This window comes from Leucopleurus acutus (genome assembly GCF_964270905.1).
Source record: "Leucopleurus acutus genome assembly, chromosome: 1".
NCBI lineage: Eukaryota > Metazoa > Chordata > Mammalia > Artiodactyla > Delphinidae > Leucopleurus > Leucopleurus acutus.
In genome coordinates, this window is record NC_139142.1 from 132532524 (window position 1) to 132558734 (window position 26211).

The 26211-nt window shown below is 37.9% G+C and overlaps 1 protein-coding gene across 2 annotated transcripts in view; it reads left to right on the top strand.

Annotated features, from left to right (window-relative positions):
• The window catches only part of USP3 (ubiquitin specific peptidase 3), a 94753-nt gene that overhangs the window by 56554 nt on the left and 11988 nt on the right, over window positions 1–26211 (top strand). For both annotated transcript variants that reach the window (XM_082850350.1, XM_082850351.1), the window contains 3 exons: window positions 171–317; window positions 4172–4278; window positions 4450–4530. In XM_082850350.1, the coding sequence (XP_082706476.1) occupies window positions 171–317; window positions 4172–4278; window positions 4450–4530 (335 nt within the window). The remainder of the gene's footprint in view (window positions 1–170; window positions 318–4171; window positions 4279–4449; window positions 4531–26211) is intronic.

A 26211-nucleotide genomic window follows, 5' to 3' on the forward strand; every position in this document is an offset into this window, starting at 1 on the left:
CTGTCTGGAAGGTGCTTTCACATGTAAAACAAGGAGGAAGTGAGGAGGAAGAATCAGGGCGCCTCCCTGTGCTCTGAGCGCAGGGCTGTGGCCCTTCTCAACACTTTGCCCTCCTGCCTGTTTGGCTGGGCAGGCGGAGCCCCACAGTGACTGTTTCTGTTTGCTTCAAGGGGCTATCAGCAGCAGGACGCTCATGAGTTCATGCGCTACCTGTTAGACCACCTGCACTTGGAACTCCAGGGCGGTTTCAACGGTATTTCCCGCTCATCAATTCTGCAAGAGAATTCTACTCTGTCTGCAAGTAACAAATGTTGCATGTAAGATTTAGTTTCCTTTTGTTTTCTGGGAAGACCTCAGATTGCTACTGGTGTTCTTGTTTATTAGATTTATAATGGAAGGTGGGAAGTTTTCTGGACCTTTGCTGAAACTTTTGTGCACTTGAACTTTGTGACCAAGGGGACTAGCACATGCCTCCTGCTTCCAGATCGAAGGCATCTTGTACTTGCATCCAGGTGTAGTTCTAATCGTTATTTGCTATAGATTATTTTTAAACTTGAAGAAATAGAAAACATTTGTACAATTTAACACTTAAAAATTTTCCTCCAACTGTATTGAATAATGTATGGGAGACAGTTTTCATATACTAAAATAATTACATTTGTTCCCTAATAACAGGCTTAAAATATTTTGAATGTGAATTTTTCTAAAGCCTCATTTGGACTTAAATTTTCCAAAAATATGTCTGTTCTTTAATCAAATTGAGGCATTCGTAACTTTTCAGAATTTTTTTTTTTGCCTCTCAGTATGAACAAAACAAACCTTTTGGGTTGCTTTCCCAGGTACTGATACCCCAAAATATACATTGAGAGCAGAATGTTTATTTTGCTGAGGGAGAGAAAATTGACTTTTATTTCAGCTTGGATCTTGGTTAGTTGTCCCCTTTTGTTCAAATTTTGGGAAAAGTTTCATATTGACCTATGCAGGAAAGGGATTTGTAAGACGAACTCCCCAAAGAAAGAAGAAAAGAGTAAGTTATATATAGGGTTTGCTGTAGTATATTGCCTGACAGTCTGACAGTCCGTAAATCGGATTTTGTGTAAGATGAGGTCTTTTTAATGACAGAGCAGTCTCACAGCCAATCTGACTGTATCAGAGACGGGCAATCAATATGAATTGCCATACTTTTTAAAATGTTTGAACCTAGGTCCTAGGAGCTATGGTTCAAATTAGAATCCAGTACAGAAAGGGAAGGACCTGTGATCTGGTAGAAATGTTCTTGCTGCTAGCACCCAATCAAACATAGTACTAAATGAAAAATTCTGTTTTGTATTTTAGGATGATATATTCATACACAAAGGATATTGAGCTGGGCTCTATGAAGGATAGTCTGTGTGAAGTGAGAGGATATATGTCTTTATTATTTTATTTGATGCCCAGGGCACCCTTAGGGAATCACATTGTGTGATATAAGATGTTCTTTTAGTAACTAATGAGTTTTCAGTATTAATCCATACCCTTTCATGATATTTTAAATAATAGTAATTTTAAGTTCCAGTAGTGAGTTAGGAACATAAAAAAATTATTAAGTATTCAAAACTCAGGCTCCTTTATATTCCCTTAAATTCACTGGAGGATGACTACAAAAAAAAAGGTCTCCTGTATTTGTATTTATTCGTATAAACACACTGAACCCTACTGAAGGTGGGGGTGAGGATGGTAGAAATAAATGGCGGATGTGTTCTTTTTAACACATAGAAAATCATGAGTGCCAATATAAAGGAACTTTGCAGCATAATAGCCTGTCCAAGTAGCCAATATTTAAATTCTCTCGTTGTGTAGTTACGATAAATGGAACAGTGATTTTGAAATAATTCGTGAATCTTGTTTTAAGTCATTGTATAATGACTAAGCTTAATGCCATACAAATAATTCGTGAATCTTGTTTTAAGTCATTGTATAATGACTAAGCTTAATGCCATACACATCAGATAGCCAAGAATTCATTAGTATCTTTTTCTCAGAGGAAGAAATTATAAAGGAAGAAGTACATTGAGTTTAAATGTACTGCTTTTTAATAAAGCAGTTTCCATTTTAATTAAAGGCAGCAGTGTGTGTGAACATCAGTATAAAAGGGTCAGTCATAGTCCCTTTATTTTTCAGTAGATTTTTTGGGGGGGTGGTATATCCTTTGTGATACAGATATTAAATCTAAAACCTGAAATGGCCATTATATCCTACAGTTCCCATTGTATCTTCCCTTTGTAATTTACTAAAGCCATGTGTATCCTATGAACAACTTAAACAAAAAAGCTACAGTCTGTTTCTTTTGCCAGTAAGGAAGGAAGCCCTTTCATAGAAAAGGAAGCAAACTTTTAAAATAATAGAATTGCTCAGGTAAGTTTTGTCTGTCTCATCATTGCAGTAGGTCTAATTTGGAGCAACTTGAAGTACGGTTCAGTGTATTAGGAGTACTATTGACCGCAAGTGACAGAAACCACCTCAAATTGCTATTAGCGAACAAGAGCAATATACTGGCTCAAGTAACTGCATAAGTGCACAAAAGTTATTATCTGTGTTCACTGTAGTACTGTTAATGACAGCACACAAGTGAACCTCAGTATCCATTAATATTTTTGTTTTTATTCTGATTCATCTTTATTTGTTCTGTGGGTTCCTGTTGTTGCAGTGAAACCCAAAGCCATTCCGGGGTGTTTTTTTTTTGCGGTACGCGGGCCTCTCCCATTGTGGAGCACAGGCTCCGGACGCGCAGGCTCAGCGGCCATGGCTCACGGGCCCAGCCGCTCCGCGGCATGTGGGACCTTCCCGGACCGGGGCACGAACCTGCATCCCCTGCATCGGCAGGCGGACTCCCAACCACTGCGCCACCAGGGAAGCCCGCCATTTTGGTTTTTAAAATAATATTTTTTTATTGAAGTATAGTTGATTTACCCATTAATATTATATATTAGTTAAATTAAGAGGAGTATAGTGTCCACAGCAGGTGCTCAGGTCAGGCCAGCTGTGTGAACTTGGGCCAAGTTATTTAACCTATGAGCCTCAGCTTCCTGGTCTGCAAAATGGGGATGATCTTATCTACCTCAGAGTTGCTGTGAGGATTAATTGATTTACGTGGAAAGTACCTAGAATGGAGCCTGGCATGTAAGTGTCAAATAATATAAGTGCTTGCTAATCATGCTGTCACTGGTGCACTTTCTCAGCTGTTCTTGTGCCTTCTCTGTCCATACCGTGGCAGGCTGTGCACCTGTGAGTTACATGTCCAGGATACTTAGGAAAGAAAAGCAGAAGGCAGGTATGATCCTGATTATTGTTATAAAAGATGCTTACAACACTCTAAGGTCTTTCTTTTTGGTAAGCACTTGTCTAAAAGCACTGTAGGTATATTCCCATTTCATCGTCACCAGGCCTCTGAGGTAGATAGATGTTATGCCTGTTTCACATTTGATGAAGCTGAGGCACAGAGAGGTTAAGTAGTATTAGGACAGTTGGTTTCTTATTGTTCTTAAAGTGCTGTACATATTTTTTTTATCTCCACAAGGGAATTATTATATTGTTTTAAGTGAGCTTTTTAAAAGGCTTGTTGATAGTAATATCCAGCACTTCAAATGTGAAGTCGTATCTCCACCAGTGATTACTAAGTATGTATTAAATTTGTTTACCTCATTTCCCCCGAATATGACCATCTAAAAACACCTGAAACTATCTTTGATCCAGGTGGTTGTTCAAAGTAAAGTAATTGAGAGTGCGCCCCATAATATGAGAAGTCTTGCAAAGGGTCAAATCTAAGGCAGTTCCCTCTCTTCTGAGGGGTATAATTGAGGGAAAGGGGGGGGTCCTGTTGCCCTGAGTACAGACAGGCACGTACGTGATCTGTTAGTAATGGCAAATGTTCAGTGTTTGTTTGTTAGGAACTTTTGTACAAAGTAGTGGGTTTGGGAGAGGAGCTGGGGGAAGGACAGTGGCTTAAACCTTTTATTTGGTATACATCTATATATAGCTTCAAAATTTTTGTGTTATAATTTAAATTAATAAATGAGATATATATATATATATATATATATATATATATACACACACACACACACCCCAGAGCCACCTACACGTATGTATTTTAGTTTTTTACCGAGATGTTTGCCTGTGTGATTTTCTTTAGAAATGGAGCATCTACAGTTGTCACGGCTATATTCGGAGGCATTCTCCAAAATGAGGTTAACTGCCTCATATGTGGGACAGAATCTAGAAAGTTTGATCCATTCCTAGGTAAGACATATTTGGCATATGGAGATATGATAGTGTATTAAAATAATAACTGTAATGTTTCCTTTGAAAACTAAGTAAAGAGATAAATCCTTAAAAATACATCAATTTTTGAAATTATTTTTTGAGTGTGGTTATATGCCTTTAACAGTTGTTTTCCTGTTTCCTTTTAAGACCTTTCATTAGATATTCCAAGTCAGTTCAGAAATAAACGCTCTAAGAATCAAGAAAATGGACCAGTTTGTTCATTACGAGGTAAAGATACTTTGATGTTCTAGATTTTTTCCCCCTTGAAATACCAAATAATTGTTGTAATTAATTTGTGTTATAACTAACTTAACAAAAGTCAAACCTGAATGTCTCTTCTTGTACAAAAAAATTCTGTTTAGCAAGAATGCCTGCCAGAGATACTGACCTGCCAGGTGAAACATATTTCTCACCTTTCTCCTCTTTTTAAAACTAGTTTAAAATTGAAAGTTTGTAACAAAACTTTTTCTGATCTAATGAAATAGAATTTATTCTATGGATATTCCACTAGTAACCAGAGGAAGAAAGAACCTCAGAAAAGTTTTATAAATTATGGTGTCATTCACTCTTTTGTATGACTAATAATTTGAGAGCTCCTAATAATTTGAGAGCTTTCTTGAGGACATAACTGTTGCCTAAGCCTGAGGCCTTGCTTTTAATTGCAAGATACAAATTCACATTTACTTTCAGAGATTTCTGAACAGATTTTTTCCTTGATGAGTATTAACTACTTTAGTCAAGGCAGAAGACCTGTCCTTGACCAACCACTAAAATGACTAATCGTTCTTTTTAGTCATAGAAAGAAGAAACTAGGATAGAAAAAAGAAAGAGGATTAGTATGTGTTCTGTCACTAAGTACCTCTATAGTGAAGGCAAATAAAGTTTCTACCCTGAATTACATGTTCACTAAACGTTTTAGGGAGCACTGTCAAAAAGTTTTAGTTGTATTGTCATAATGATTAATATACATATAATGTAAACTTTTCTTACAAAACAGAAGATTCTGTTGGTCTAAAACTGTACTGTCCAATATGCAACCATGAAGTCACATGTGCCTATTAAAATCAATCAAAGTGAAATTTCAAATTCCATTGCTCAGTTATACTAGCCATATTTAGAGTGCTCGGGAGCCCCCTGGGGCCAGTGGCTACTGTCGTGGTCAGCACAGGTGCAGAACATTTCCACTGTTGCAGAAAGTTCTACTGGACGGTGCTGCTGTAGAAGCAAATTATCCTGTAAAATGGATATGAAAACACTTTGTAGGTGCTTTTAGTTTGTTCTCCACCTATACAACAGTGTTGATTGAACAGGAGTACAGAAGAAATTTAAGGAAGCCCCATCCATGCCACTTCCCTCTAAAATATGTGGCTCTAGTATGTTTCTCTAGAACTGTTTTTGGCCTATTTGAGATTAAGAAAATATCACAGTATACTTGATAGCAAGTGTCTGTCAGATCATTTTCCCTTTATATTTATGGCATATGAATATAGGCTAACTTAAGCATAAAACAAATATTATTTGATCACTTATTATTTGATCATTTAGAGGGGAAATCAGTGAAAGTTAAAGGAATTAGCCTCAAATTATATAACCTAAATTAGATTGACTTCATCTTAAAATTTCAATAAGAACACTAATAATATTAATGTAGTAAAAAAATACTGTTCCTTAATATATATATCTGGGTATCTATTTGAATCATAATTCCTCATGTTAAACAAAACAGTTAGTCCAGATGATTTTTGACTGACTGATTGGAAGACCCAGAGACACTCATTTGTTCAGGTTTCTTTCCTCCTTCCTTCAGTGCTGATTCCCCCCACCTCTCCTGAATTGGTCATACATGGTTCTTATTGCCTCTGTAACATTTCACTTAATGCCCTAATATGAGAGATGTTCCTTTCTTGAGACCATCCAGGAGAGTGTATGACACAGCTTACTTAGGTGGTTGACTGGTACTATGAACAAGAATAGTGGCAAATGGAATTTGCCTCATATCCCAAGTAGTATTTTTCTTGCCTCCTTGAAATCTGATAAAGATCGGTATTAGCATCAGGGGGCCCAGACCATCCTGAGGCGTTGAGGGTTTGGCTAGAAACATGTTTCCTGTATTCTCAGCTGGCTTTCCTTTGAATTCTCAGACTTCATTTTGTTAAAGAGCTTACTGTCAGCTTTAGAATTTCTAAACCATGCAGTATCTGCAAAATGCAACAAAACGAGATTTTCAGACGATGCTGGTGGTTTTCAAGAAGGCATCTAGTAAAGGACCCAGAGGGCTAGAAAAATTTCCAGATGAAAAGGCAGCATATTTCAGAGACTTTCACAAGGTAACTGAACAGTACAACATCAAAAATATAACCAGGCTGCCTCGAGAGACAAAGAAGCACATGCAGTGGCAATTATCTTTCATGATGAAGCATCAAAGACATTTGCCTGTGAGGGCTCAACTTCTGCTTAAGAATGAGGGAGAGGCTGGAGACAAGATGGTGGAGTAGAAGGACTTGTGCTCACCTCCTCTCACAAGAACACCAAATCACAACTAACTGCTGAACAACCATCAACAAAAAAGACTCGAACCTACCAAGAAGATATTCTACACCCAAAGACAAAGAAGAAGCCACAATGAGACGGTAGGAGGGGCACTTCTACAATAGACAAAGAAGAAGCCACAATGAGACGGTAGGAGGGGCACTTCTACAATATAATCAAATCCCATATCTGGCAGGTGGGTGACCTACAAACTGGAAAACAATTATATTGCAGAGATTCCCACAGGAGTGAGAGTTCTGAGCCCAATATCAGGCTTCCCAGCCTTGGGGTCTGGAATCAGGAGAAGGAGTCCACAGAGCATTTGGATTTGAAGGCCAGGGGGGCTTGAGTGCAGGAGCTCCATAGGACTGGAGGAAACAGAGACTCCACTCTTGGAGGGCACACACAAGGTTTCACATGCACTGGGACCCAGGGCAAAGCAGTCATAGGAGCCTGGGTCAGACCTACCTGAGGGTCTTGGAAGGTCTCCTGGGGATGTGGGGTTTGACTGTGGCTCACTGTGGGGACAAGGACACTGGTGGAAGACGCCCCAGGGAATACTCAATTGATGTGAGCTCTCCTGGAGGTCACCATTTTGGCAAAGAGACCTGACCCCACCCAACAGCCTACAGGCTTCAGTGCTGGCACACTTCAGGCCAACCAACCAACAGGGTGGGAACACAGCCCCACCCGTCATCAGACAGGCTGCCTAAAGTCATCCAGAGCCAACAGCCACCTATAAATACACCTCCTGAGATGGCCCTGCCCACCAGAGGGACAAGACCCAGCTCCACCCACCAGGGGCCAGACACCAGTCCCTCCCACCAAGAAGCCTGCACAAGCCCCTGGACCAACCTCACCCACCAGGGGGCAGACACCAGAACCAAGAAGAATTATACTCCTGCAGCCTGGGGAACAGAGACCTCAAACACACAAAGTTAGATAAAATGACATCACAAAGAAATATGTTCCAGGTGAAAGAACAAGATAAAACCCCAGAAGAACAACTAAATGAAGTGGAGCTAGGCAATCTACTTAAAAAAAATTCAGAGTAATAACAGTAAAGTTGATCCAAGATCTCGGAAACAGAACGGAGGCACAGACCAAGAGGATACAAGGAATGTTTAACAAAGAGCTAGAAGCTTTAAAGAACAAACAAGATGAACAATACAATAACCTAAATGAAAAATACACTAGAAGGAATCAGTAGTAGAATAAATGAGGCAGAAGAACGAACAAGTGGGCTGGAAGACAGACTGGTGGAAATCACTGCTGTGGAACAGAATAAAGAAAGAAGAATGAAAAGAAATGAGGACAGTCTAAGAGACCTCCAGGATAACATTAAACATACCAACATTCGCATGATATGGGTCCCAGAAGGAGAACAGAGAAAGGGCCTGAGAAAATACTTGAAGAGAGATAATAGCCAAAAACTTCCCTAACATGGGAAAGGAAACACACAGTCAAGTCCAGGAAGTGCAGAGAATCCCATACAGGATAAACCCAAGGAGGAACACACCAAGACACATATTAATCAAATTGACAAAAATTAAAGACAAAAAGAAAATATTAAAAACACAAGTGAAAAGCAACAAATAACATACAAGGGAATCCCGTTATCAGCTGATTTTTCAGCAGAAACTCTGCAGGCCAGAAGGGAGTGGCATGATATACTTAAAGTGATGAAAGGGAAAAATCTACAACCAAGAATACTCAACCCAGCAGGGCTCTCATTCATATTCAACAGAGAAATCAAAAGCTTTACAGACAAGCAAAAGCTAAGAGAATTCAGCACCACCAGTTTTATGACAAATGCGAAAGGAACTTCTCTAGGTGGAAAAGGCCACAGCTAGAAATGAGAAAATTATGAATGGGAAAGCTCACCAATAAAGGTAAACATATAGTAAGGGTAGGAAATCATCAAACCACAAACATGATATCAAAATCAGCAATTGTGAGGAGAGTACAAATACATTTGAAATTAAGAGACCAGCAACTTAATCCTGTGTATATATATATATAGAGAGAGAGAGACTGTTATATCAAAACCTCAATGTAGCTGCAAACCAAAAATCTATATAAGAGACACACAAAAAAGAAAAAGCAGTCCAAACACAACACTAAAGATAGTCATCAAATCACAAGAGAACAAAAGAGGAAGGGAAGAAAAAAGACCTACAAAAACAAATCCAAAACAATTAACAAAATGGCAATAAGAACATACTGATAATTACCTTAAACATAAACAGATTAAATGCTCAAACCAAAAGACATAGATTGGCTGAATAGATACAAAAACAAGACCCATATATAAAAACAAGACCCATATATATGCTGTCCACAAAAGACCCACTTCAAATCTAGGGACACATACAGACTGAAAGTGAGGACATGGAAAAAGCTATTCCATGCAAATGGAAATCAAAAGAAAGCTGGAGTAGCAATACTCATATCAGACAAAATAGACTTTAAAACACTGTTACAAGAGACAAAGGAGGACATTATAAAATGATCAAGGAATCAAGCCAAGAAGATATAACAATTGTAAATATATATATATGAACTCAACATAGGAGCACCTCAATATATAAGGCAAATGCTAATAGCCATAAAAGGAGAAATCAACAGTAACACAGTAATAGTGGGGGACTTTAACTCCCCACTTACATCAATGGACAGATCATGCAGACAGAAAATAAAAGGAAACACAGGCCTTAAATGACACATTAGACCAGATGGATTGACATTTATAGAACATTCCATCCGAAAGCAGCAGAATACACCTTCTCAAGTGCACACGGAACATTCTCCAGGATAGATCACATGTTGGGCAACAAAGCAAGCCTTGGTAAATTTAAAAAAACTGAAATCATATCAAGCTTCTTTTCTGACCACAATGCTCTAAGATTATAAATCAACTACAAGGAAAAAAACTAAAAAAGCAAACATATGGAGGCTAAACAGTATGCTATCAAACAACCAATGGATCACTGAAGAAATCAAAGAGGAAGTCAAAAAGTACCTGGAGACAAATGAAAATGACAGCCAAGATGATACAAAACTTATGGGACACAGCAAAAGCAGTTCTAAAAGGGAAGTTTATAGCAAGACAATCTTACCTTAGGAAACAAGAAAAATCTCAAGTAAACAACCTAACCTTACACCTAAAGCAACTAGAGAAAGAAGAACAAACAAAACCCAAAGTTAGTAGAAGAAATCATAAAGATCAGAGCAGAAATAAATGAAATAGAGATGAAGAAAATAACAGAAAAGATTAAGGAAACTAAAAGCTGGTTCTTTGAGAAGATAAGCAAAATTGATAAACCTTCAGCCAGACTCATCAAGAAAAAAAGGGAGAGGGCTCAAAAAAATAATAAAACTAGAAATGAAAAAGAAGTTACAGTGGACACCATAGAAATACAAAGGATCATAAGAGACAAGCAACTATGTGCCAATAAAATGGACAACCTAGAAGAAATGGACAAATTCTTAGAAAGGTATAAACTTCCAAGATTGAACCAGGAAGAAACAGAAAATATGAACAGATCTATCATAAGCACCAAAATTGAAACTCTGATTTTAAAACTTCAAACAAACGAAAGTCCAGGACCAGATGGCTTCACAGGCAAAGTCTATCAAACATTTAGAGAAGAGTTAACACCTATCCTTCTGAAACTATTCCAAAATACTGCAGAGGAAGGAACACTCCCAAACTCATTCTATGAGGCCACCATCACCCTGATAACCAAAACCAGACAAAGGTACCACAAAAAAGAAACTTACAGGCTAATATCACTGATGAACATAGCTGCAAAAATCCTCAACAAAATACTAGCAAGCCAAATCCAACAATACATTAAAAGGGTCATACACCATGATCAAGTGGGATTTATCCCTGGGATGCAAGGATTTTTCAATATTCTCAAATCAGTCAGTGTGATATATACCACATTAACAAATTGAAGAATAAAAACCATATGATCGTCTCAATAGATGCAGAAATAGCTTTTGACAAAATTCCAACACCCATTTATGATAAAACCTCTTGAAAGTGGGCCTAGAGGGGACCTACCTCAACATAATAAAAGCCATATATGACAAACCCACAGCTAACGTCACACTCAATGGTGAAAAGCTGAAAGCATTTCCTCTAAGATCAGGAACGAGACAAGGATGTCCACTCTCCCCACTTTTATTCAACATAGTTTTGGAAGTCTTAGCCACGGCAATCAGAGAAGAAAAAGAAATAAAAGGAATCCAAATTGGAAAAGAAGAAGTAAAACTGTCACTGTTTGCAGATGACATACTACGCATAGAAAATACTAAAGATGCTACCAGAAAACTACTAAAGCTCTTCAGTGAATTTGGTAAAGTTGCAGGACACAAAATTAATACACAGAAATCTCTTGCATTCCTATACACTAACAACCAAAGATCAGAAACAGAAATTAAGGAAACAATCCCATTTACCATCACATCAAAAAGAACCAAGTACCTAGGAATAAACCTACCTGAGGAGGCAAAAGACCTATACTCGAAAAACTGTAAGACAATGATGAAAGAACCTGAACATGACACACACAGATGGAGAGATACACCACATTCTGGGATTGGAAGAATCAGTATTATCAAAATGACTATACTACCCAAAGCAATCTACAGATTCAATGCAATCTCTATTAAATTACCAATGGCATTTTTCACAGAACTAGAACAAAAAATTTTACAATTTTAATGGAATCACAAATGACCCCAAATAGCCAAAGCAGTCCTGAGAAAGAAAAACGGAACTGGCCTCAAAACAAATATAGATCAACGGAACAGGATAGAAAGTCCAGAGATAAACTCATGCACCTATGGTCAACTAATCTATGACAGAGGAGGCAAGAAAATACAATGGAAAAAAGACAGTCTCTTCAATAAGTGGTGCTGGGAAAACTGGACAGCTATGTGTAAAAGAATGAAACTAGAATATTCTCTAACACCATACACAAAAATAAAATGGATTAAAGACCTAAATGTAAGACTGGATACTGTAAAACTCTTAGAGGAAAACATAGGCAGGACACTCTTTGACATAAATGGCAACAAAATCCTTTTGGATCCACCTCCTACAGTAATGAAAACAAAAATAAACAAATGGGACCTAATTAAACTTAACACCTTCAGCGCAGCAAAGGAAACCATAAAGAAAACAAAAAAAGACAACCCTCAGAATGGGAGAAGATATTTGCAAATGAAGCAACTGACAAGTGATTAATCTTCAAAATATACAAACAGCTCATGCAGCCTAATAACAAAACACCAAACAACCCAATCAAAACATGGGCAGAAGACCTAAATAGACATTTCTCCAAAGAAGACGTACAGATGGCCAAAAAGCACATGAAAAGATGCTTACATCACTAATTATTAGAGAAATGCAAATCAAAACTACAATGAGGTAGAATGGCCATCATCAAAAAGTCTACAAACAATAAATGCTGGAGAGAGTGTGGACAAAAGGGAACACTCTTGCACTGTTGGTAGGGATGTAAATTGGTTACAACCATTATGAACAACAGTATGGAGGTTCCTTAAAAAAGTAAACTAGAACTACCATATGACCAGCAATCCCACTCCTGGGCATATATCTGGAGAAAACCATAATTTGAAAAGATATATGCACCCCAATGTTCACTGCAGCACTATTTACCATAGCCGGGACATGGAAGCAACCTAAATGTCCATCAACAGAGGAGTGGATAAAGAAGATGTGGTACATATATACAATGGAATATTACTCAGCCATAAAAAATAATGCCATTTACAGTAACACGGATGGACTTAGAGATTATCATACTAAGTGAAGTAAGCCAACAGAGAAAGACCAATACCATATATTGCTTATATGTGGAATCTAAAAAAAAAAAGATACTAATGGATTTATATACCAAACAGAAATAGGCCCACAGACATAGAAAACAAACTTAAGGTTACCAAAGGGGAAAGCAGGGCAAGGGATAAATTATAATAGGGGTTTGGGATTAACATATACACACTACTATATATAAAGTAGATAACCAACAAGGTCCTACTGTATAGCACAGGGAACTATACTCAATATTTTGTAATAACCTATAAGGGAAAGAAATCTGAAAAAATCGATATATGCATATGTATAACTGAATCACTTTGCTGTGCACCTGAAACCCAGACAGTATTGTAAATCAAATACACTTCAGTAAAAAATAAACAAATAAATAGCTTACATCAGCTTTAAAAAGTATATGATGGGGTGTGGTAACGCTTCATTCTCTTTTTGTTTACCACTAATATCAATTAAGGGCAGTCGTTTTTCTTGGACAGTCCATAGTGTGATGAATTTTAGTTGAGTAATACACATTTGTTTATTAAATGGGGATGGAGATGTGTGATTACCTGAGAAGTCTTGCTTTTACATGCTTAGACATCTAGTTGGCTAGAATTACTTATGTGCTTTTTGGATCTGTAATTGTTAAGGTTAGTTTTCATTTAAAAAGGAAAGGTGATGGTGAGAAAGACCACTGTCATTTGAAATCATTTAAATGAAAGGGTGTATGGGAGGCTAAAATAACCCCATGTCTAAACCCTAACAAAGATACCATCTGAAAGGAAAAAAAATGTAGCTTTATCTTACTAATACTATAAAGAATCTTAAATAAAATGTTAGCACATAGAATCCAGTAGTGTCCTGAAAGAGTAATATACAGAGATCAAGTAGGATTTATTTTAATAGTGCAAGACTGATTTAATATTAGAAAGTATAATTTGTTGGGAGAAGAAAAATCAAAATGCCCAAATAGGTTTTGATAAAATTGCAAATTCATGACTGATTAAAAGAAGAATAAAAAAAGCCCTATTATTATAGGAATAGACATGTTCTTAACTTGTTGAGGATTATCTATCAAAAGCTGCCAGTGATCATCACAGTAATAGTGAAGCACTAATGACTTTCCATTACAGTCAGGAATCAGCCAGGAGGACTGCTGCTGTGGGACAAGGCAGTAGACAAGGAAAAGAAATAAGTAGTGAAGAGGAAAGACCAAATTATTACATACCTAGAACATTTCAAGAGAATCAGTTGGAAATTATGAAAGAATGTTTAGCCCTAGCTATCTCTGGAACGCAGGAGACCTGCTTTCCTAGCCCTCAGTTAACAAAAAACAAACACAGATATTGATTTGATAAATAAATGCTTAATGTGGAGCTAAAAAGCTTAGTCAGATGGCCAAATAGAAAATAGGCAAAAACCAACTGCTTTCTTACACATAGCAAAAGATCCTATTCACAGTTGTATTAAAAACTCAAAAGTACTTGAGGATAAATTTATTGAGAAATATGCAAGACCTAGATGAAGAAATTATAAAACTTCATAAAAGGACAGAAAAAGCTAGAATTAACAGAGCCATGTCATATTCTTGGATGGGAAGACCCAGTATGATAGAGATGTAGTTTTCCCCCAAATTACTTCTTACATTTATTCTAATTAGTTCAGAAGTTCTTCTATAAGCAGATACTCTTAAGAGGAGCTAAAAATGTTTTAAAACAAAAATAATGGAGCAGGACAGAGATGACATAGGTAGTGTCCTGGAAGTACTATGTATATGGGAATTTACTAAACGGCAAAGGAGACACTTCAAATTAGTGGAGAAAATAAGAAATTACTATAGGTTGTATTAGTGTAAATGAAAATTTATGTGGGAATCATTAGTTTCATTCCTAACTCATATGTTTTCCCAGATTAATTTGAGACTTCAAGATTTAGTGTGAAAAATAAAACCACAAGGGCATTATAGTAAAACATCTTTTTGATCGTGTTGTAGGAGAGAGCTTTGTAAGTATATCATGAAGGCTAGAAATTCATAAATTTAACTGTATAATGGTAAAAGATACCATAAACAAAGTAGAAAAGATGATAAACTTGAAACTAATATTTGTAACATATATGAAAAAAAGTACTTGGGCAAAATATATGAATAAGAGAAATGCACATGGTCAATTTAACATCTGGAAAAATACTAAGTCTCATTTATATTCAAGAAAGCGTAAGTAAAGCAAAATTAGTCAAGATGATAAAGACAGATAATATACACTGTTAGTGAAAGTTTCGTAAGGTGGGCACTCTCATATATTGCTGTTAGGAGTATAAATTGGTACAGTTGTTTTTGGAGGGTAGTGATCACCATTTTTAATGGGCTTTTTTTTTAGACATAGTAATTTCATTTGTGAACGTGGACAGTAACATATGTAAAAGATATTCATGGAAACATTGCTATTGCAAAAAATCAGAAATAACTTATATGTCCACCAGTAGGGCATTGGTTTAATACACTGTGCTATGTAACATTTAAGAAAGATAAAACTGATCAACAGCTAGGCCACAGAAAGCTAGCTACAAAATACTGTAGAGTCAAACACTATCCATGGAAGTATATATAGAGAATTATTCCATGAATTCTTCCATTTTATAATATTAAAAAAATATGTGCATTAAAATTCTTGAGCAGCGTACACCTGTTCACAGTGACTATCTTAGTGGGTAGTGGGATTCAGAAAGAAATGGAACTGGGACTATTTTTCATCTCTTTTATATTGTTTGAGTTTTTTAACTTAATGTATCACCTTTATATATTTGTTTTGGGGGAGTAAAACAAAATGTGGATTATTTATGCATACTTCCCAATTACTGCTTTAATTTATATAGTGTATAAAGTGATCTAGTAACTTCAGCAAATCAGTGTTATTCCCTGCTCTCTACAGAATGCTGTTTAACAGTTGATGTAATGAGTTAGACTGACATTTACGAAATATATGCCCTGAAACCTTTAAGAATCTTAGGAGTTTTAGAAGCCACCTTGGCATGCATACACACACACACACACACATACATACACATATATATGGCATATATATATATACACACAAACACACACACATGTATTTTTCCCTCATGAAATGCAGTAAAGTACAAATGAAAACGTTAAGCTGTTTTCTCAGATCCTTAATGAAGGTAAGTAGAGAACAACAAAACTTGGCTGAGGTGTGAGTGATGGGTACCTAGCAGACTGGTCACCGGCCATGTGACTCACTTCTACATGTGAGCTCTGACGTGAGATTCATGTTCATGCTGCTGCAGAATATTATACTGTAGTACATTTTGGGGTCATTCAGACTTTTCAAATAGTTAAGATGGCAGTTGTCAAATCTGTGAATGTCAAGGAGATGCTGTATCTAGGCAGTCCTCCTTTTAAAGAAATGTTTGTGTGCATATGTTTCAAACAAAAAAAGCAAAATTCTTTGTATGTTTATTGTAGAATTTGGGGACAATTCAAAAGAGCACAAAGAGGAAAAGAAACATCCCTTCTAAGCTTATTTCCAGAAATACCATGGTTAAGGATATTTTAACTTAAAAACTCCTTTAAAAGCTGCTTTATAAAAAGGCAGCACTTGGAACTTTAGAATTGTTGTGAGTTATTATTTTTTTAACCCATAGAAGCCATTACACATAGGCCTTAACTTTTCAGGAGAACTAAAGAAGCTTTTTTAAACCCATAGGGAGGTGATTGTGGTAGTGGGGGTAGTTCTCTACAAATCCAGCAAGGATTTATAATGTCGTTTCTTCACTGAAACTACTCCCTAGAGGCTGCCCTTGGCACAGCAGTTTCCTGGCCTGTCATTGTCTGGGGACAGCCCCAGGTGTGGGCTTCCTGTGCCTGTGGCAGCGCCAGGGAGAGTTGGGAGAACAGAGAGAGAGAGAGGGCTCTGAGAGGCAGCTGGGGCCACCGTTTTTAAAACTGAGTGTTGGAAAAACTAGGCTCAGCTTTTATTGCTTGCGTGTGAATCGTCTGATGGGCTTTTCATGGCTTCTGTTCCATTTTGGTTTATCATGTACGGCCTCACATGAAAAGGAGGCAACTCTGCACTATCTTGTACATAAGTCAGTTGTGGGACCACTTACTTGGTGGTCACCCCATAAGTTTAAGCCTCTCAAAAAGTCAGGGAGGAAGAAAAATACAAAGGAAGAAAATGTTGGAAAGCAAAAAGATGCTGGAGGAAGGAAGGTGAAACTGTGTTGGGGAGAAGAAAAGGACTGGACGGTTGCTAGAGGGAGGGGCTTTGTTTGCAGAAAAGGAGCAGGATGATGCAGGGCCAAGGCCAGATGCTGTGGCTCTAGGCCTGTGTGTGGAAAGTGGGTGGGGCCTCCCCACGGAGGGAGACCTGCAGGGCGGCCGCAGAGGCGCCCACCCGTGTCTTAGCAGGGAGAAGAAACCAGAGAGCACTCCAGTACTTCTGGGCATTTTACATTTTGGTCTCAAAAATGCAGCTGAGTCGCTGTGAAATGTTGATATATTCTTTCAATAATCTCAACATTTGTAAGGGTAGCATATTCCTGAAATTAGAGGGTCTAAGTAATTATCAACGGAGACTTTCACAATGCCACCCACTAACTCATTAGTAACCCCGTCTGAATGACTGCATGCTTCCATACACAGGAAAGTGGTTCAGTGCAGGTTAAATATAGGAAAAAGATGCTTCCCCACCATCGAGTTGTTTCTGCTTCTCAGTGTTATGTGGCTGGGGAGACTTGGGGAATGGATGTCTTGCTAGCAAATCATACCACCACCTGGTTAATGGGACGGAGAAGCTGAGTGACCAAGCATCTCAGAGTCATCATTCTTGCCTACTGTTTGTTTATGAAAGCTTCAGGCAGATATTGATTTTCACTTATTCAAAAAAAAAGTTTGTTTATGCTGGTAAAATATACGTAAAATTTACCATGTTAATAATTTAAGTGTACAATTCAGCAGCATTCAGTAAACTCACAATATTATGCAACCATCGCCACTATTTCTAGAACTTTAGAAATCATCCAAACCAGAAAATGTACCAATTAAACATTAATTCCCCATTCCTCTTTCCCTAGCCCTGGTACCTCTATTCTACATTCAATGAATCATACTATTATCCTTCTGTGACTGGCATATTTCATTTAGCGTAACGGTTTCAAGGTTCATCCATACTATGGCATGTATCAGAATTGCCTGCCTTTTTAAGACTGAATAATATTCCATTGTACATATATACCACATTTTGTTTATCCATTAATCTGTTGATGTAACTTTGGGTAGCTTTTACCTTTTGGCTATTATGAAGAATGTTGCTGCAAACGTAAGTATACTTACGTTTGAGTCTGTTTGAGTCCCTGCTTTCACTTCTTCTGAGTGTATACCTAGGAGTGGAATTGCTAGATCATACGGTAATTCTTTAACTTTTTGAGGTACTGCCAAACTGGTTTCCACAGTGGCTGCACCATTTTACATTCCCACCAGCAATGCATGAGGATTCTAATTTCTCCATATTCTAGCTAATACCTGTTATTTTTCAGTTTTTTAAAAATAGCCATCATAATGAGTGTGAAGTGGTATCTCATTGTGGTTTTGAACTGCCTTTTACTAATCATTAATGATGTTGAATGATGTGCTTATTTGGCCATTTGTATATCTTCTCTGGGGAAATGTCTAAGTCCTTTGCCTATTTTTGAATCAAGTGGTTTATTTTTGTTGTTGTTGAGTTGTAGGAGTTTTTTATATATTTTATCTATTAATCCCTTACTGGAGACATGATTTGCAAGTATTTTTCTCCCATTCTGTGGTTAGTCTTTTCACTCTGTTGTTAGTGTCCTTTGATACACAAAAGTTTTTAATTTTGGCAAAGTCCAGTTTATCTAATTTTTCTTTTGTTGCCCCTGCATTTGGTATCATATCAAAGAAGTCATTGTCAAATCCAAAGTCATGAAGCTTTTCCCTTATATTTCCTTCTAAGAGTTTTGAATTAATTTTTGTATATGGTATTAGGTAAGGGTCTAACTTCATTCTTTTGCATGTGGATATCCAGTTTCCCTAGCACCATTTGTTGAAAAGACCGTCATTTCCCCATTGAATGATCCTGTTGCTCTTGTCAAAATTCTATTGCCCATATATTTGAGGGTTTACTTCTGGACTCTCTATTCTCTTTCACTTTATGTCACTACTACAGCTACGTATGGAACAATTTCCTCTGAAAGAGCCCTGAAAACTAACTTTATGTCAGTACTACACTATGGCTTTGTAGTAAGTTTTGAAATCAGAGAAGTGTGAGTCCTGCAACTTTGTTCTGCTTTTTCAGATTGTTTTGGCTATTTGGGATTCTTTGAGATTCCATATGAATTTTAGAATGGGCTTTTCTATTTCTGCAAAAAATGCCCCTGGGACTTCTACAGAAATTGCATTGAATCTTTGTACTTCTATCGGTGGTATTGTCATGTTAACAATATCAAGTCTTCCAATCCATAAACGTGGGATGTCTTTCCATTTATTTAGGTCTTTATAAAATTTTTTTCAGCAGTGTTTTGTAGTTTTCAGTACAAATCTTTTGTCTTCTTGAGTTAATGTTTTACTAAGTATTTTATTCCTTTTAAAAATGCTATTGTAAATGAGATTGTCTTATTTTTGGGTTGTTCATTGTTAGTGTACAAAAACAACTGATTTTTTGTGTTGATTCTGTATCCTGTAACTTTACCAAATTGGTATATTAGCTCTAGCAGTTTGGTGTTTTATTTTTAGAGTTTTCTACATAAAAGATCGTATTATCTGCAAACAGATAATTTTACTTTTTCCTTTCAGTTTAATGCCTTTTCTTTTTCTTGCCTATTTGCTCTGGCTAAAATTGCCAATACTGTGTTGAATATAAGTGGCAAAGGCATCTTTGTCTTGTTCCTAATCTTAGGGGAAAAGCTTTCAGTCTTTCACCATTCAGTATGATGTTTGCTTTGAATTTTTCATACATGACCTTTATCATATTAAAAAAGTTGCCTTCTTTTCCTAGTTTGAGTGTTTACATTGCTGATTTTTAAATGTGGAAAATTATATTTTTCCTTCCTATGTATAATCCCATTCCCCACCTCCCCCTCCTTCCCTGCAAGGTTACAGCTTTTCACACAATGCAACAAATACTTGCTGATGGAAGTTCTTGTAATTTCAGCTTCAGAGATTACAAGACCATAGTGATCAATCTAAAGGGATTCACAGTACAAGCCAGTCTGTGGTATAGTCAGTGCCCTTGTAGCTAGAGATGTGTAACTTCGGAGGTCCCTAAGGGCAGCATCACTCTAAGTTTAATATTTGTTACTTGCTTCAGGAAATAAAAGGAGGAACCATCCTTGAGATAAAATAGCAAGTTGGCAATGTAGTATTAACGAAATCTATTAGGACAGGGTTAAGAGGGAAGGGTCACTTCCCCTGGAGGTTGGGAAAGGCTCAAAAAAAAAAAACAAAAAACCAAAACGTGAGAAGTTTGAGTTGAGGAGAGGCAGTTGTGGGATGTACATTCCGGGTATTGGGATCAGGGAGCAAAGGTATAGTCAAGAACACCTGCAGGGAATTGTACCAATGATCTTTTAGTTCAGTCTCCCAAGACAATAGAAATAAAAACAAAAATAAACAAATGGGACCTAATCAAACTTACAAGCTTTTGCACAGCAAAATAAACCATAAACAAAACAAAAAGACAATCTACATAATGGAAGAAAATATTTGCAAACAATGCAACCGACAAGAGATTAATTTCCAAAATATACAGACAGTACATACAACTCAACAACAAAAAAACAACCCAATTGAAAACTGGGCAGAAGACCTAAATAGACATTTCTCCACAGAAGAAATACAAATGGCCAATAGGCACATGAAAAGATGCTCAACATCACTAATTATTAGAGAAATGCAAATCAAAACTACAATGAGGTACCACGTCACACCCGTCAGAATGGCCATCATTAAAAACTGTACAAATAACAAATAGTGGAGAGGGTGTGGAGAAAAGGGAAATCTCCCACACTGGTGGGGGGAATGTAAGTTGGTGCAGCCACTATGGAGGACAGTATGAAGGTTTCTTAAAAAACTAAAACTAGAGTTGCCATATGACCTAGCAATCCCACTCCTGAGCATATATCCATACAAAACTCTAATCCAAAAAGATACATGCACCCCTATGGCAGCACTGCTGACAATAGCCAAGATGTGGAAACAACCTAAATGCCCATCGACAGATGAATGGATAAGAAAGATGTGGTACATATACACAATGGAATACTACCCAGCCATAAAAAGGAACAAAATAATGCCATTTGCAGCAACATGGATGCAACTAGAGATTATCATATTAAATGAAGTAAGTCAGAAAGAGAATGACAAATACCATATGGTATCACTATGTGGAATCTAAAATATGACACAAATGAACCTATCTGCAAAACAGAAACAGACTCACGGACATAGAGAACAGACTTGGGGTTGCCAAGGGGGAGAGGGTTGGGGGAGGGATGGATTGGGAGGTTGGGGTCAGCAGATGTAACCTTTTATGTATAGAATGGATAAATAATAAGGTCCTACTATACAGCACAGAGAACTATATTCAATATCCTGTGATAAACCATAATGGAAGAGAATGTAAAAAGAATGTATATATACATATAACTGAATCACTTTGCTGTACAGCAGAAATTAACACAACATTGCAAATCGACTGTACTTCAATTAAAAAACGAAGAAGAAGAAGAAGAAAGAATGCATGGGGATTCCAGCTCAAGACAGTGACACAGGAAGATTCTGAGCTTAACTCCTTCCATGGACACACCAAATCTACAGCTACGTATGGAACAATTTGCTCTGAAAAAAACCCTAAAAACTAACAGTGACTCCTGCACATTGGGCAAGTAAGAAGGGAACCACATTGTAGTGGGTAGGAGAGGCTGAGACACAATCTCACCATAAGCCCACACCCAGGGCAGCAACCCACATAGGGAGGGAACTCAAAACCCAGAGCTTCTCCCTTCACCAGGCACCCCACCTTTTAAGACCTGCACTTGAGAAGTGAGGCCTCAAAACAGCTTTGAAAACCAGCAGGGCTTGCATCCACCAGACCCACGAGACTCAGAAATGGCTCTTAAAGGGCTTGTGCACGGACTCACTCACTTTAGGGGCCCATGCAGAAGCAGACCTTTGAAAAGCACCGAGACTTTATGTGAGGCTTATTTGCTGACCTTAAAGCATCAGCCTGAGGGGCAGGGGCCGGCTGAGAGACCCTCCAGGGATGGAGGCTGGTGGGTGCCATCTTCATGCTCTCCTTTGCCTTGGTAAAACCTGCCGGAGCCGCGTTTTGTGTGTGTGTGTGTGTGTGTGTGTGTGTGTGTGTGTGTGTGTGTGTGTCTGTGTGTCTGTGTGTGTCTGTGTGTGTCTGTGTGTGTGTGCTGCTTTGGGTTGCTGCCATCTTTACACTCCTTTTCTGTTTTGCTCCAGACAGCAGGCACCATCTTCAGGCTCTCTGCCATGCTCCAGAGCACCAACATCTCCTGGAGGGGAACTTTCACATGCATCCGGTGCCCCAGTTTTGGCAGCTCCTGTCAGGGGATGCCCCTTTATCACCTGGCTCTGGAGGCCAGAGGGGCTTACATTCATTCCTGCATCCCATGAGACTATAACAATGGAGAGACAGTTCTTGGCAGAGTGCCATCCCCACAGCATTGCACAGAAAACAGACAGACATACCCAGTCTTTCTGAGGCTTTGCTTGTCCAGGAGCTTTGGCCTGAGGGGCAGGCTTCTGGTCTGGCGCAGTTCTAGGGGCCTACAGAGTTGCTCTCAGGGAGTGGAGGCCAGCAGATGCAACCTTTGTGTTCTAGCAAGGCTAAAGCCTTGCTCTAGCTCACCAGTATCTTCCAGAAAGGAGCTTATACCCTTGTCTGGCACTCGGATTTTTGTAGCTGTTGTCAGGGGACACCTTTCTGTCACCTGGCTGTGGTGGCCAGCAGGGCTTATGCTCACAGGTCCCAGAGGACTGTAACCAATGGAGAAAGAGCTCTTAAACAGCTGTCACTCTCCAGGCACAGCAAGAAGCAACACACTTAGGAGCTCAGCCTTTCTCTGAAAGAGGCCTATATGTTTATCATCATAGCTGCAGCCTGAAGGGTAGGCTTCTAATTAGACACACACCTAAGGGCTGACTATAATCCTTTCCAGAGAACCTGGAGGATGGGTGCTGTCCTCTCCTTCTGCCATGCTCCACAGTTCCATTATATCCTGAAGGGGAGCTCTTAGACATGTCTGGTGCCCCATTTTTTGTGACTGCAGCCCATGGGATGCCCCTTGACTGCCTGTCTCTGGAGGCCACGGGGGAGGGACTTGTGTTCCTGGGTCCCACAGGACTCTAACCATTGAAGATAGTGCTTGGTAGGCTACCACCTCCAGGGCACTGCACAGACAGCAGACTAAAACCCCAAGTCTTCCTGTAAAAGAGGCCAATTTACTTATGTTGGAGCTTTGGCCTGAGAGGCAGGCTTCTGGTTTGGCACACACCTAGGGGCTTATAGAGGTACTCTCAGGCAACACAGGCCAGGGAGGTCATCTTTGCACTCTCCCTCTGCCTTGCCACAGCTCACTGGTATCTCCCAGAAAGGAGTTTATACCCTCGTCTGGACCCCAATTTTTTGACTCTGGTGGGAGGGACACCTCCAGCTTTGAGAGACAACCAAGAGCTAGGGCATGGTTGAGCAATATGGTTCATCTCCTACACAAAGTCCACACCTTCAAGACTGGGAGAGGTGGCTGGGGTATCTAATGCATAGAGTCAGCAAAATGAAGAAACAGAGGACTACGTTCCAAATGAAAGAACAAGATAAAACCTCAGAAAAAAACCTTAATTAAACAGAGATAAGTAATTTACCTGATCAGGAGTTCAAAATAATGGTCATAAAGATGCTTACCATCTCAGGAGAAGAGTGGATGAACAACAGTGAGAACGTCAACAAAGAGATAGAAAACTCCCATCAGGACACATAATTAAAGTATCAAAAGTTAAAAACAAGGAGAGAATCTGAATCTTTCAGCAGAAACTTTGCAGGCCAGAAGGGAGTAGCACAATATATTCAAAGTGCTGAAAGAAAAGAATTTCCAACAGGAATATTCTACCTGGCAAATTTATCATTCAGAATTGAAGAAGAGATAGTTTTCCAGACAGGCAAAAGCCAAAGGAGTTCATCACCACTAAACTGACCTTACAAGAACTGTTAGAGAGACTTCTTTGAGCTGAAAATAAAGGGCACTAATTAGTAACAAAAACATAAAGTATAAACTTTACCATTAAAGGTAAATATATATAGTAAAGGTAGTGGATTAATCAGTTAGAAAGCTAGTATGAAGGTTAAAAGACAGAAGTAGTAAAATATACAATAGTTAAGAGATACACAAGATAAAAAGATGTGACATTAATTATACTCTAATAAAGATGTTAAAGATGTGATATCAAAAACATAAATGTGGGCAGGAGGAAATGGAGCTTCAGAATGCGTTTGAACTTGTTATCAACTTAAAATAGACTGTTACAAGTTTTAAGTCTAAAATATATTATGTAAGCCTCATGGTAACCACAAAGTAAAAACCTACAGTAAATACACAAAAGATAGTGAGAAAGGAATTTAAGCATACCACTAAAGAAAGTCATCAAACCACAAAGGAAGAGAGCAAGAGAAGAAAGGAACAGAGAGGAACTACAAAACAGCCAGAAAACAATTAACAAAATGGCAGTAGGTACATACCTATCAATAATTACTTTAAATGGACTAAATTCTCCAATCAAGAGACAGAGCAGCTGAATGGGCTAAAAAAATAAGACCCATCTATATGCTCCCTACAAGAGACTCACTACAGATATAAGGACACACAGAATGAAAGTAGAGGGATGGAAGAATATATTCCATGCAAATGGAAACCAAAACAAACCTAGGATAGGTATGTCAGACAAAATGGAATTTAAAACAAAGACTGTAATAAGACACAAAGATGGACATTATATAATGATAAAGGGGTCAATACAACAAGGGGATGTAACGTTTGTAAATATTTAGGCACCCAATATAGGAGCACCTAACTATATAAAGCAAATATTAACCAACTTAAAGTGAGAAATAGACAGCAATACAATAAATAGTGGAGACATTAATGCCCCAATTACATCAATGCATAGATCATCCAGACAGAAAATCCATAAAGAAACACTGGCCTTAAATGACACATTAGATCAGACAGACTTAACAGATTTATACACAACATTCCATACAAAAGCAACAGAATACACATTCTTCTCAAGTGCACATGGAATATTCCCCAGGTAGATCATATGTAAGGCCACAAAATAAGTCTCTTTTTTTTTGGTCATACTGTGTGGCTCATGGGATTTTAGTTCCCAGACCAGAGATTGAATCTGGGTCCTTGGCAGGGAAAGCATGGAGTCCTAACCACTGGACCACTAGGCAATTCCCAAAACAAGTCTTAATAAATTTAAGAAAACTGAAATCATATCAAACATCTTTCCCAGCCATGATGGTATGAAAGTAGAAGTCAACTACAAGAAGAAAATTAGAAAAATGACAAACATGTGGAGATGAAAACAACTTGCTACTGAACAACCAGTAGGTCAAAGAAGAAATCAAAAGAGAAATCAAACAGTACCTTCAGACAAATGTAAAGGGAAGTAAAACATACCAAACTTATGTGACACAGCAAAGGCAGTTGTAAGAGGGAAGTTCACAGCAATAAATGCTTACCTCAAGAAACAAGAAAAATCTCGAATAAAGAACCTAACTTTACAGCTCAAGGAACTAGAAAAATAACAAATGATATCCAAAGTTACTAAAAGGAAGGAAATAACAAAGATCAGAGCAGAAATAAATGAATTAGAGACAAAAAAGACAACAGAAAAGATCAATAAATCTAAGAGCTGATTCTCTGAAAAGATAAACTAAGTTGCCAAACCTTTTGCTATGATTTACCAAGTAAAAAAGAGAGGACTGGGAATTCCCTGGCAGTCCAGTGGTTGGGATTTTGTGCTTCCACTGCAGGGGGCATGGTTCAATCCCTGGTTGGGGAACTAAGATTGCACATGCCACGTGGCATGGCCAAATAAATAAGTAAAATCACGTATTAAAAACTATTTAAAAAAAGGACTCAAATAGATAAATATAGATCTAAATAGATAATCTAAATAGATCTAAATAGATAAATAGATAATAGATAATAGATCTAAAATAGATAATAGATCAAATAGATAAAATCAGAAATGAAAGAGGAGACATTACAACTGATAACCACAGATATACAAAGGATCATAAGAGACCACTAGGAACAATTACATGCCAACAAATTGGACAATATAGAAGAAATGGATAAATTCCTAGAAACACACAACCTACCAAGACTGAATCATGAAGAAACAGGAAATGTGAACAGACTGATTACTAGTAAGGAAATTGAACCAGTAATCAAAGCCT